We start from the raw sequence: 14,804 nt of genomic DNA on the forward strand, positions 1-14,804 counted from the left end.
GTTTTAGTGACACCTAAATAATTTAAATCTTACATTAATCTCTGTAGATCTTATCTGTACCTGAGGATAAATTTATAAAACATCCCTTGATTTGAAAAAGGAAGACTGCAATTTTTTCAGTGGTTTTAAGCAATCACTCACTCTATGATGTTGTGGCACTGACTCCCTAAATTTACCCTAAATTTTTAGCAAAGGTTCTTGAAAATATTCTCACAACAAATCAATATTAATGGTTAAATAAACATTCTATAAATACTCAGTAATTTTTCCTTCACAACTGTGAAGATCATGAAAGACCTCCTTTCTTCCCCCTACCACCCCTGACTAAAAATGCTAATGAACCGTGTCATATTAAAGAAAATATCTAAATGCTACATGTGATCCTAGATTGAGTCTTGACACTGGAAAATGTGCAGTGGAGACACTACAAAATATTACTGGGAAAAAAATGTGGAAATTTGGGTTTAGACTGTGAATTTGATAAGTTTTGCATCCATGATAAATTTACTGATCTTAATAATTATATACTCATTATACGAAAGAATATCCTATTCTTAGGAAATACTCAGATTTTTAGAGGTAAAGGAGCACTAAGTCTACAAGTTCTTCTTAAATGGTTAAAAAAATACTTGTATGTAAAGAGACAAAGTGAGCAAAATGCCAAAAAATAGTAAGGATTAAGGGTATGAGCAAACATTCTTTTATAGTGTTTTTGCAAACTATACTACAAACTATACTAAAATCTTAAATTTCAAAAAAAGGTTATAGAACTGTTTTGAATAAACACACTTTTTTAAAAAAAATAGCAATTAAGAACTAAATTTTATCAGTTAAAATCTGATAAAATTAGTAATATATTATTTTTTGACATCAAATAATGGCAAAGGGAAAATATCTTACCTTTTGGAAGTTTACCTCCAAGCACGGTAAATTTTTGTGGATTTTTCAAGAATTCAACAACTTCTTGTAATTCTTGTTTAGCTTCCTCCACCTAAAGTTACATAGTTTGTCAAATAATTTTAAGTAATGGTTAGATTTGCTTAGATTATTAAGGCCATGTCTTTAAAAATCATAAATTTAATTTGGATATGCAATTAACTTGGCCTTCTCTTGTTTCTCTGAAAAATGTGTGCAAAAGTACCCCCAAACACATATACAAATGACTTTCTCCTTACCCTACTTTCTAATTATGCAAAGTTTCTTCTTTATGCCAACAAAACCATTGAACTTCTTACATTCTTCTCAGTGAGAAAAAATAAGTCAAGTACACTGGCAGGGTTAAAAGAAAACTACCATTCAGAGAACTCAAAAAACCAAATAATCAATAAATGGGCAAAATAACTAAAAAGACATTTTTCAAAAGAAGAAATATAAATGGTCAACAAATATATGAAAAATTTCAACATCTATTTAGCAATCAGGGAAATGAAAATCAAAACTACAGTAAGATTTCATCTCACTCTAGTTAGAATGGCAATTATCAAGAATACAAATAATAATAAATACTGGCAAGGATGAGGGGGAAAAGGTACATTCAAACACTGTTGGTGGGACTGCAAGTTAGTATAACCACTCTGGGAAGAAGTATGGAGATTTCTCAAAAGACTGGGAATAGAACTACCCAGTGACCCAGCTATCCCACTCCTTGATACTTATCCAAAAGAACTGAAAAGCATACCCTACTAATACAGCCACATCAAGGTTTATAGCAGCACAACTCACAATAGCCAAATTATGGAATTAGTCCAGATGGCCATCAACAGATAGATTAAGAAATGTGGCATATATACACAATATAGTTTTACTCACTCATAAAACAGGATGAAATTATGGCATTTGCAGTTATATGGATGGAAATAGAAAACACAATGCTAAATGAAATAAGCCAGACTCAGAAAGTGAAGGGTCAAATGTTTTCTCTCATGGGCAGAAGCTAGGGAAAAAAGGTGATGGTGAGGGAGAAATGCCATAAAACTCGAAGGGAGATCAGTGGAATGATAGAGTGGGAGGGAGGAGGAATGGGAAAAGGGAGGAACTTCAGAATGCAACCGACCAAATTATGCTATGTACATAAATGATGAATTCTACCTTTATGTATATCTTTAAAGTACCAATTTAAAATATAACAATAAATAAGCTAGGCTCAGTGGCACACGCGTGTAATCCCAGTGGCTCGGGAAGCTAAGACAGGAGTATTTCTCCCTCATCCTTGCCAGTATTTATTATTATTTGTATTCTTGATAATCCCAAAGCAACTTAATGAGACCCTATCTCTGAATGAATAAATAAACAAACAAACAATAAATAAATAAGTGGAAGGAATACCAGCACAGAGGAAGCAGAACAGGAGGGAGAAAAGAGAGGAGGGAAAGAGAAACTACTGGGGACTGAAATTATATTCCACACATATATATAATTATTTCAAAATAAACCCCATTATTATGTATAAAAATGATGCACTAAGAAAAGCATTAAAAATAAAATTAACAAAAAGAACTACCTGGAAAGAAGCCTACTGAAATATAAACATATCCTTAGGTCAAATAGCAATCTGAAAATAAAAAATTTTCAGGCCATAACCATTTTCTATTTCTAGGAAATTTCCCATAAAATAATTGCTCAAGAGTCATCAAGTTTTTTGTTTTATTCTGTTAGGTTTGGAATGATCTTTGAAAGTTATTCTAGTAAAATTCATTAAGATTTTAGTAAAATTTTAATGGAATAAAACAAATCTCTAGACAGGTACACTGATGCATGCTTGTAATCCTAGTGACTCTTGAGACTGAAGCAGGAGAATCTCAAGTTCCAGGTTAGCTCAACAACCTAGGGAGACACTCAACAACCTAGGGAGACCCTGTCTCAAAATAAGAAATAAAAAGGACTGAGCTCAGTGGTAAAGCACCCTCAGATTCAATCACCAGTACCAAACAATAAAACCCAAAGTCCTAGGCCCAGAAGAAATGTGAATTTGAAATCGTTCTTTGTCAGTTACACCAATGACCTGCCCATTGCTAAAATAAACAATCAATTCTCACTTCACCCATTAATAGTATTTCACAGAGTTGTTTCCTCTGTTATTATAGAAATTCTATCACTCCAGTTTGTGATTAACTTTTAAAGAAACTAGCATATTTTTTTCAAAGTGACTATATATTTTTATTTTTTAGCCAGCAATGTATGAGGGTTACAGTTCCTCCACATCTTTTTTTTAATTAATTTATTTTTATTCTAATTTGTTTTATATGACATCAGAATGCATTACAATTTATATTACAAATATAGAGCATAAATTTTCATATCTATGACTGTATATAAAGTATATTTACACCATTCGTGTCTTCACACATGTACTTAGGGTAATGATGTCCATTTCATTTCACCATGCCCCCAAAGCATCTGACAAAATACAGCACCTATACTTGTTCAAAACACTAGAAAAACTAGGAATAACAGGAACATATCTCAACGTAATAAAAGCTATCTATGCTAAGCCCCAGGCCAACATCATTTTCTAAATGGAGAAAAATTGAAAGCGTTCCCTCTAAAATCTGGAATAAGACAAGGATGCCCTCTTTTGCCACTTTTATTTAACATAGTTCCTGAAACAATGGCCAGAGCAATTAGACAGATAAAAAAAATTAAAGGGATATGGATAGGAAAAGAAGAACTCAAATTAGCAGTATTTGCTGACAATGAGATTCTAAACCTCCACATATTTTATAGTGCTTAAGATTCTACCATTTTGATTACACCATTCTAGTGAATATGAGAAATATATCTCCCTAGTAACTAATGATGTTGAGCATCTTCTCCTGTGCTTATTGGACATTTTAATATCTTTGAGAAATGCCTATCCAAATCTTTTGTCTCCTTTTTTCAGTTGTATATCTTATTGAGTTATATATAACCTTTATCAGATGGATCTTGCTCTTCTTATATACTATATCATTCTCCAATTCCTACTTTTAAACAGGGCTGGGATGGTGGCTCAGTGGTATAGCGCTTGCCTAGCATGTATGAGGCACTGGGTTCATTCTCAGCACCGCACAGAAATAAAGAAAGATCCATTGACAACTAAAAAAATATTTTTAAAAAATTTGTTAATCCATCTACAATAAACTACCATTAACACATTCTTTTTACAAAAGAAATATACACTAATGTCTTAGATACCAGAACTGCAAAGATCAATGAAAACAGGTGAAGTATCATTTATTGACTGACAACTATAAACCAAGCACATTTTTTATCTTTGATAATCTAAAGTAATTTGTTCAAGGCACATGGCCAGTAAGTATAAAATAAATTTGAAACCTTATTCTTTTTAACTTCAAATTCACATAAATTTCACTACACCATGGTGCTTCTTTACAAATCAACATAAGCCCTATGATGAAACAAGATTATTTTCTGGTACTATAATTTACTCTAGAATATTAAATTTTCTAATATTTTTGGATATGATTTTTACCTACTCCAGAACAACTTTTAGAATCAAATGTTGACCTTACATAGAATCAGTTAGGTAATGTATAAAAAAGGCAAAGAAAACTTACTCCTTTAACATGTTCAAAGGTGACATTTTTCATCTGGACAGGATCTACTGCAGAATCAAGCCCTGTAGTTGTTCGGAAGCGGACTAAAGGAAAGAAAATACGTGTTCATATTTGACAGATTAATTATATTCCAACTACCTTAGTTTATAAATGCAATAATAAAGCAAAAACCTAGAAAAATTTTTGAGACTGAAGATTGTATACATTAAGTCAAAGTGAGGAGCAGGAACTTGGTCTTCTGGATTTCTAGACCATGTTCAAGGACCAAATGATGCAATCGAGGAGACATGTTTTTACCTTCTAGTTAAAAACAAGAGTGATTTTTTGCCTCTTCTTCATCAATGGTTATCAAACATCAATGTGAATGAGAATTCACCTGAGAAAAATGTGTTAAAATGCAGGTCCCTAAGCCAGGCAACATTCTTATGGTTTACATTTTAGAAATTGTCCAGGAGTTTGCTTTTGTTTGTTTTTTTTTGGCCTCACATAGTGCTCTCTACCACTGAAATATATTTCCAACACTTTTTTTAAAATTTTGAGACAGGGTGTCATTAAATTGCCCAGGCTGGCTTTGAACTTGAGGTCCTACCTCGATCCCTCTCAGTATCCCAAGTGGATGAGATTACAGGCATGCACCACCAAGTCCACAAGAGTTTGCATTTTAACATACTTCCTCAGTTAGTCTGATACAACTTGTCACAGATGTACACTTTGAAACACATTGCCTTAAATATAGCATAAAATTGAAACACTAATTTTTTAAAAATCATTTTTAAACATTATTTCATCTTTCAAATATTATTCTTCACTAATGACATCCTTCAGGGATGTCTGGGAAGGTCTGGCTGGGCTTAGTGCTCATGCCTATAATCCTAGCTACTTGAGAGGCTGAGGCAGGAACATACCAAGTTCAAGGCCAATCTGGACAACTTAGTGAGACCCTATCTCAAAATCAAATTTTAAAAAAAGGACTGTGACCACAGCTCAGTGGTAGAGCGCTTGCCTGGCATGAATGAGGCCATGGGTTCCATCCATAACTCTGAAAAAATAAAGGAAAGAGTAAAATACTTGACAACTCTAGAAAACTATTATAAGGCTTTCTTAAATGTTTCCTGTGGGGAGCCACTCTGAATGACTCGCATCTTCCATCCTGGAGCGGAGAGGCTCTGACCGTCACTACATCTCATAACGACCTGGACATTGCCCTGGTCCTGGAAGTTTGAGGCAAGTCTTTAGACGTGGGCGTGTTGCCCATGGATTGAGCTACATTCACCTATTCCTTTGTTATACTACCCCTCTGTCCTGTTTGGGATAGAATGTTCCATGTCCCCTTCTCTTGCTCTGCCTTTGGGTGTGGCCTCCTAGATGTCAGTTAACCATATCAAGAAGCTAGACTCAACCCTCTGAAACCTGACCCCATGCCTCATTTGAATAGCTTCTCCTCAATAAAAGGGTTCAGCATGTGCTTTCTCTTGCTTTCTGCGGACCCTTAGGGTCAGAGGAGCTGTCATAGGACCCCAAGAGAAAGGTATCTCTGTCTCTTGTGTGATTATTTCATGCAGCCCAGTTCCCCTAGAGTAACTCTGAATGTTTTAGTCATGAGGAACGTGACAGTTTCCTTCTTTGTTAAAATTTCCAAACTAGAGCAGTTATAAAGGAGTAAACAGTTATCTCTAATTTCCTCAGGAGTCCAAAAAATAAATAAAAAACACTTTATCAAACCCCAAAGTAATTTCACTGATACTTCTATAGCATTTACAGACGGGAACACAGAAAATTAAGATATCCAAAAGCCACTGACAAAAGTTAAATGCAAACCAGTGGAAAAAAAATCACCTAAAATATACCTAATTTCCAGATCAATTATCATGAAGACCAAAAACAAGGATGTCATGTTAACATTTCTTGGGCACAAAGTATCAACAAGTAGTTAAAGCAAGAATCATGAGTTCTCACAATCTCCCAGAACCTCGTCAACCAAAGAACTCTGCCTCTCTTCTCTGGTATCACCATTTGTGCATTTTAAATGGCATATGGTATTGTAATTGTGGGGAGCAGAAACTTGGTCTTCTGGATTTCTAGACCATGTTCAAGGACCAAATGATGCACATTAAGGAGACATGTTTTTTGTGAGGCACTGGATATTAGAAAACCCAAGATCACAATTATATGCTTTGTCGGCCCTTCTGGAACCCTATTAAACACTGTTCCTTCCCAGACCACTCACTTCCCACACACAAGTGCCTTATGTCACTAATTGTACTACAAAATTTATGTATTATTTTAAAGCTCCACATCCCCCCAAAAAAATTACAGAAAAGAAAAGGGGCTGGGGAAGTAGCTTAGTGGTAGAGTGAGTGCCTGCCTCACATACATGAGACCCTGGGTTCAATCCATAGCACTGCACCCCAACCCCCTCAAAAAAAAAAAAAAAAGAGAGAGAGAGAGAGAGAAAGGGAAAGAAGAGAAAAATAAGAAGATAGAGTGAAATTTAAAAGCAAAAATTGAGTAGGCAAAAATAAAGGGTTAAGAAGAAATGCTTAACACATCAAGAACATACAAGTGGGCTGAGTTAATAAAAAAACACACTAATAGTTGCACTAGTATAGTGTTTATTAAGGATATTAGATACTTTATCATAGAGTAAAGAATAGGGAAAAAATGAATAGTAACTGAAAAACTAATAAAACCACTTAAGCCTAATAATACTTCATTCTAGACCAACAAACTGAAAACTACTCGGCTCATTTGTAGTTATTTTAAGAAAAAATTCAATTTATTAATTTACCTTAAAAATAGACTAATTTCTTTTTATTACTGCAAAAATTCTTCATAATTTTAAAATTTGATCACTAGACAGGTATCATTTTCTAAAATTTTGGTAAACTAACCACTACTAAGAATGAAAGGCTTTGCTGCAATTTGAGTATAACTTGAGTTTATCCCCCAGGTGTTCATGTATTGGGAATCTGGTCCTTAGACTGGGAGTGCTGAGCCTTTCAGAGATAGAGCATAATTAGAGGTCATTGGAAATGCTGTCATGACAAGGGATTAAGTAATTCGTAATTCTTGTGGGATCTTAGTTCTCACAAGAGGATGAATATAAAAGAACAAGCCAGGCACACTAATACACACCGGTAATCCCAGCAACTGGGGAGGCTGAGACAGGAGGATCACAAGTTCAAGGCCAGTCTCAGCAACTTAAAGAAGGCCAAATAGCCAGAACCTGTCTTGAAATAAAAAACAAAAAGGGCTTAGAGATGTAGCTCAGTGGTGAAATGCCACTGGATTCCAGGGCCCTAGCTTCCTGTTTCACCACATGATCTCTCCCCTTTACACACACTCCCTCCAGTGTGATACAATCCACCAGAAGGTCCCTCACCAAAGCTAGTAGAAGCCATGAAATCTCTACAATGTGAGCTAAATAAACCTTTTTATTATGAAGTACCCAGTATCAGGTGTTTAATTATAGCAGCAGAAAATGGACTAATATAGATCTACCTAGCAAATCCATTAACTTGAATATTTTCTCTAATACTTAAGTAGCCATAAAAAGGAAACAGGTATTTAATAAAAGAAATTTTTAAAAAATAACAAGTATGATAAATCAAAGAGCCTTTACCAGATAAAAATGGGTTCTTTAAAAGTCCATAAATGCCAAACAGTAACAGAACAAAGAGAATCAGACGAGTTCGCCTTAGGGAATCTAGGAGAGAAAGAAAAAGTCTTAAATCAAATGGTTACAATAAGATATGACAGCTCAGTGAAATGCAAATATTCGCAGGGTGTGGTGGTATATGACTATAACCCCAGAGCTCTGGAGGCTGAGGCAGGGGTATTGAAAGTTCAAGGCCAGCCTTAGCAACTTAGACCCTCTAAAAAATATAATAAAAAGGGCTGGGGATGTATCTAGTGGTAAAGTGGCCCTGAGCTCAAACTCTAGTACCTCATCCACCCAATCCACTCCCATAAAACAGCAAATATTAAAATTTTTTTTAATTTAATTTTTTTTTTTTGTATTGGGAATTTAACCCAGGATCAGTTTATCACTGAGCTACATTCCCAGTCCTTTTTATTTTTTAATTTGAGACAGTGTCTCACAAAGTTGCTGAGGTTAGGGTTGAACTTGCATTCTTCCTATCTCAGCCTCCCAAGTCACTGGGATTATAGGCTGTGCAACCACGGAAGCCCTTAGGTTATTATAAATAATCACATTTGATCACATGCAACTTTGGAATCTAGTATGTTTTTACACACCTGCCATGATTTCCTTTATGTTCCTGTTCCCAAAAAACTTCATGAAGCTAACTATGCTTCTATCCTTGACTTTCGTTTTTCTCTTGAGAAAATAAAACTGCCAAAGGTAATTCCATGTCCACATAGCTTAAGTTATAAATATAGGAGAACATAACCAATGTAAAGATGTCACTAATAACTTAAATTTAGGACTACAGGATCTCCAATGGCACAACTGGTTAGCATGTGGTACTTATAAATTTGGGACTATAACATCCTTTCAGTTATTCTTCAAAAATCAACTTACCATTTGTTTTTTGTGTTAATGCTTGCGCTTTCAGAAAACCCTCCGCAAAACCAGTTTTAAATGCATCTTGATGAGCTTCAGGTATGTTTTTAGTTTTCATGAGTTTGTCCAAACTCTCAACATCTGATCCTCTGTCCCTCAAAAGAAACCCCTAAATATATAAAATACAACAGTATTGACTGCCTGCATAGATAGTAATAATCCTCCAGAAATACTGTAACTATCCACACAAAATTTCAGTAAAACCTAGAAATTGTATTGCCAATGTGAAAAAACAGTATAAGATTCAACAATGAATTACTTAATCAATGACCAGGATATTAACATTACATTCTGCACCTTCATCAATTAATTAATACTCTAAAGAAACTGACGACACTCTAGATAGAATACTTTTATATAGTGAAAACAGTTAAAAGATCACGTTATCTTAGGGTTTTAATGGCTGATGTTCACACTGCTTTATCTCTGCTAAAGGAAAATGTCATTGACTTACTAAATACTACTGCATAACTTCCAGATAACAGGCCTTGTGTAAGTTCTGAAAATAAATCACAGATCTAACAGTTTTCAGGCTCTTGGAGAAAGAAGTATATTTTTGAAATAATTTTGATACTATGTTGGAAAAATTGGGTATGGTAATAAAATACCTGTTATCTATGCAAGACAGGAAAGGCCTTATTAGAGAATGGGACATCAAAATCACATATAGAAAGCAAACACAAACACCATGAATAATCTAATAAGGGCACTGAATAGTGCTCAAGAACTGTTAGTAATCTGACAAGAGTTAAAATATCAAGAGGAAAGGATAGGGACCAAAGTATGTGGCATATTAAAAGATGAAAACAGAATAATAGTCAGTAGAGGCCATGACATGCCCTATATACCAGACTGAGTTGGATAAGAAAGCAGAGTAATCAATTAGGTAATCATTTTAGAAAAATGAGTGAGTGACAATAAGGCAAGACTGAAGACAAAGAGACTAAGTGTTTATATTAGAGTAAGCTATGCAAGAAATTGTTATTGCCTATTGTCTGGCTTTAGAACTGGGGATGAAAATAAAGGATTCAGAAATATTTAGGAGATTGGATCCATAGGACTTAGTGATTAATAGATATGAGAGGTAAGGAAAGACAGATAAATCTAGATTGATTACCAGATTGGTAGCTTGGGTGGATGCTACTCATTCATATATCAGCAGATATAAATTGGTAGAGGTGAAAAAAAAATCAGCATAAGAGATCTAATTAACAAGTAAAAATAAGTCTGCTGTCCAGGAGAGCACCGGCACCAGGTATAATGAATACACATTAATTCCTTATCATCAGTAGAAAGAAGGGGAAAAAAAAAAACCCACCAGCCAACCCAAAAATTAAATACTAAAGATCCTCATTGGTTAAATAATTTGAAAAATTATTGCTTTCTGGAACATCTAATTACCTTCACGAATGATGGTGCTATATTCTGTGTCTCTGCTAATCTTTCAGAGGTGGACTGTAGACGTCTGGTCCTTGATTTCAAAGTTTTAAAACCCCGAGACTGTATGAAAACTGAACAAAACAGTACCATTTGCTTTGTAAATTGTTAAAAGGAAAGAAAAATGCCTGATTCTAAAGTCTTGACACTATACCTGCACATCCTAATCTTAAGTTTTTGACACAGTTCTTTTGCCTGACACTTCAACTTGCTTTACATTATTACTTCTACCATCATGTTTTCAAAAGAACTTTATTTAAATGCTTTATTTCATTTTGATGGGAAGAAAACAGAAAGAAAATCTTACAAAATAATTTAGAAAACAGGACCATAACTGATAAATTGTGACACCCAAAATATCCAAGTCACTAAAGTAGATTGAAAGAGTATCAAATAAAAGCCAGTGACTCCTAATTCCTCAAACCTTAATCCCACTTCCTCAAAATAACCACAATTAACAATTTCATGACTACTCTTCTATGCACGCACACACATGCACTTCCTATAAAAATTATTCTAGAAACAGAACATAACTTTATACAATTATCTTCTTTTATCCAATAACATATCATGGATATATATCAGAATAGGACAGATATTGTATTCAGTTTAATAGCTGGTTATAAATTTATCAGAGTACAGCAATTTATTCAACTAATATCCCAACTATAGAACTTATTTACATATTCATTTTTTGGTTTTGGTTGTTTTTACTTTGGTGCTGAGGACTGAACACAATACCATTGAACTATAGCTTCAGCCCCCTATTTTAATTGCTAGAAATGATACTGCAGTGAACATTCTTGAATGTATATCCTTCAAAACATGTAGGCCAAATTCCTAAAAGTGAAACTGTGAAGTTTATATTTTATTTGACACTAAGAAACTGCCTTCTAAGAAGGCTGTTGTCAATTTTTGTGACCAACAATGAATGAGTGTTCTTTTCTCCATACTCTTGCCAACTCTAGATAATATAAATATTTTAATCCATACAAATCTGATAGGCAAAACAAACTCTATATCTTGTTTTACTTTGCATTTTCTAGATTACAAATGACGATGAATTTTGAAAAGATTTCTACATTTTTACCTTTTTTCTTAATTGACCATTCATGTCCTTTGCACATTTTCCATTCTTATTACTTTGTAAAATACATGATACATATAAAACCAATGATTACTATCCATAATATCTCCATTTTTATCTATATATACACACATATATAAAGACGTTCTAATGTCCTTGTCAATTATATATTATTCAATTATATAATACGGTAATATTAATAATAGCCACACTCTTTCATCTGTAGTGTTTCTGCATTTTGTTTTGATTAGTTCCTTCCCCAAATTAAGATTTTTATTTTGTTTATTCATTCATTCCTCATTTATTTTTGTACAAGTAGGGATTGAAACCAGGGCTTGAACATTGTTGGAGCTACACCCACCAAAACTAAGATTTTTAGACAGTCTGCTTATTTTGAAGACTTTCAGTTTTACATTTTATTTTCAGACCTTTAAAGTATTTGAAACTTATTTTTGGTATAATGTAAAAACAAGAACTTGATTCTCTTTTGTCAAAAATGGATAACCAATTAGCCAAATAACATTTATTGATAATCAGTCATTTGTTCATTGACTTGAAAGTCTTAATTTTGTTTTACTAACTTATGCCAGTACCAGTTTAAATTCTGTAGTTTGACAATTATTTGAGATGCTATATACTATTGATACACATTATTAAAACACATATTTTGGTGTATTTATATAGGATAAATCCCCCTTATTTGTATTGTTTTCCAACCAGTTCTTAGTCAGTACAAATAAAGTTTAAAACTAACTTCTCAACTTCCAAAACAAGTCTTAAGAATTTTGATCAGAAAAATAACTAAATTTATAAATTTGGACATACATGGTTATTGTTAAAATACAAAGACCTTTCAAACAGGACTGTGGCACTTCCCTATTACTCCACTCAGCTCTTTTATTTCTTTCAGTAATACTTCACATACGTACGTATGAGTATGTATGTAACTGGTGCATATTTCTTATAAGGATAAAACATTGAATGGATTTAGAAAAAATTGTAACTAAAACCTACCACTAAAATGTTAAGAAAGCTGTTGATTTATTTATCTTATATGCTACCAAAACAAACTCACGACTTGAACTGCTTTTTGGTTGATTCTCTTGAATTTTCTGGTAAATAATCATATCACTTGCAAATTATAACTTTGCCTGTTTGTGTATGACTCATTTCTTTTTCTTTTCAATCATACTGTTCCAAAATTCCAAATTAATGCTATGAAAAAACAAAAAACAGGGTACTAGATATTTTGTTTCTCGTGATGGTAACATAATAATGTTTTAAGAAATTTTAAAAGTCCCCTTAAAGTTCTAATTTTCTAAGAGTTCTTAGAAAACATAACTTTTAAAACAGATCACATGCCTTTACATCATACACTGAAATAATACTGTTTTTCTTCTCCAGTCAACATGATGAATTAGCAGACTTATTAATGTTACATTATTCTTATATTCCTTAATTATGATAAAATATTTTTAGTGCATTTCTAGGCTTGTTTTCTTCAGAGTTTATTTAGGATTTCTATAATATTTGAATAAGAAGAAGCTGATCTACTGTATTCCTATTTTGCGCTAATGTTGACCAGCTTTGATAATAATACTCTCACAGAATAAATAAGAAGGTCTATTTCATCCTCTTTCAGGGGGGATGAGATCTCCTATATTACCCATGTTGGTCTTCAATTTACAGGCTCAAGTGCTCTTCCACCTAACCCTCCTGACCTGCACCATCATGCCACATCCATCCAATTCCATTTGTAAGTAAGAATACAGTGATCAATACTGATGATACTGAGTTTCCTCAATAATACCATGACAGTGTATGTTTAGACTACAAATCCTGGAGAACTGACTTCGTTTAAAATAAAACTTTGGGTAACAGGAAACTTATGATTCTGGAGAAAGAATAGAGCCATAAAACCATCTGAGTCTGATGCCCTTGGGGTAAAGAGATTATGTTTTTAAATACTATATTTCAAACAGCATGGCTTTTATTTTCTTCTTGGGTTAATTTTGCTATCTAGCTTACAGAATTGTCAGTTTTATCATTTTATAAAATAAAATTATACATGCCATCTTGTAATTTAAAAAACTTCACCATATTTTTGGCAGTTCTCATTTTTATTTCTGACACTGTTTATATTTTGTTATTCTTATTTGTTATTTTATTTTGTTCGTTTCTCCAAATTAAACATGTTTCTGGTTTAATTAAATAAAACTATTTCTTATCTGGATACCATAGCACACAGCTAAAATAGCAGTGACTATGGAGGCTGAAGCAAGAGTACTGCAACTTCAAAGCTAGCCTGGGTAACTTAGCAATACCCTGTCTCAAATAAAAAATTAAAAGGTTGTGGATGTAGCTCAGTGGCAGAGTACCACTGGGTTCTGTCCCCAGTAATGCAAAAAAAAACCAAAAGTGGGCTGGGGATGTGGCTCAAGCAGTAGCCCGCTCGCCTGGCATGCATGCGGCCCGGGTTCGATCCTCAGCACCACATACAAACAAAGATGTTGTGTCTGCCAAAAAAAAAAAAACAAAAGCAAGCAAACAAAAAAACCTCTCTCACTATTTTTATTATTTTCATATCAGGAATTGAACTCAGGTACACTTAACCACTGAGCTACATTTCCAGCTCTTTTTATTTTTTATTTTAAGACAGGGTTTTGCTAGGTTGTTTAGGGTCTCACTAAACTTCTGAGGCTGGCCTGCTTTAGCGTCCTGAGTCACTGGGATTACAATTGTGTGCCACTGCACTCAGCTTGATATTATTTTTTAATGCATATTTTTATTTCACATTAATTTGTTTTCAATTTATTTTACATCTTTCTTGTTTTCTATTACATACAATTCCCTTAACACCATTTTGTCCTCAACCAGAAGTTTTTCACATGCAGATTTTCAGTGGTTCCTGCCTATAATTTCAGATTTGATTTCCCTTCGGTCACAGATCAGACCTTCTAAAAATATTAATATTTCAGTATTATTTAGCAGTCCTATTATTACATTCTGTCTGAAGATCAGAGAAACTAATCTCTGAATTACAACCTAAAAATCTAATTTTATACCCTAATGCACGATCAATTTTTATGTCTTCCCTGTCTCCTGCATTAAACAGAGGATGATTTTTTTTTTTTTTTGG

General features: G+C 33.6%; 1 protein-coding gene across 3 annotated transcripts in view; it reads right to left on the bottom strand.

The window, feature by feature from the left end:
* The window catches only part of Yme1l1 (YME1 like 1 ATPase), a 46,803-nt gene that overhangs the window by 17,657 nt on the left and 14,342 nt on the right, over window positions 1-14,804 (bottom strand). For 2 of the 3 annotated variants that reach the window (XM_015495210.2, XM_048812670.1), the window contains exons 5-9: window positions 10,543-10,652; window positions 9,100-9,250; window positions 8,179-8,262; window positions 4,557-4,639; window positions 901-991 (exon numbers count right to left, since the gene is read on the bottom strand). In XM_015495210.2, the coding sequence (XP_015350696.1) occupies window positions 901-991; window positions 4,557-4,639; window positions 8,179-8,262; window positions 9,100-9,250; window positions 10,543-10,652 (519 nt within the window). The remainder of the gene's footprint in view (window positions 1-900; window positions 992-4,556; window positions 4,640-8,178; window positions 8,263-9,099; window positions 9,251-10,542; window positions 10,653-14,804) is intronic. The other variant, XM_048812671.1, reaches the window with a different exon arrangement.

This window comes from Marmota marmota, unplaced genomic scaffold (assembly GCF_001458135.2).
Source record: "Marmota marmota marmota unplaced genomic scaffold, marMar, whole genome shotgun sequence".
Taxonomy (NCBI): Eukaryota; Metazoa; Chordata; class Mammalia; order Rodentia; family Sciuridae; genus Marmota; species Marmota marmota.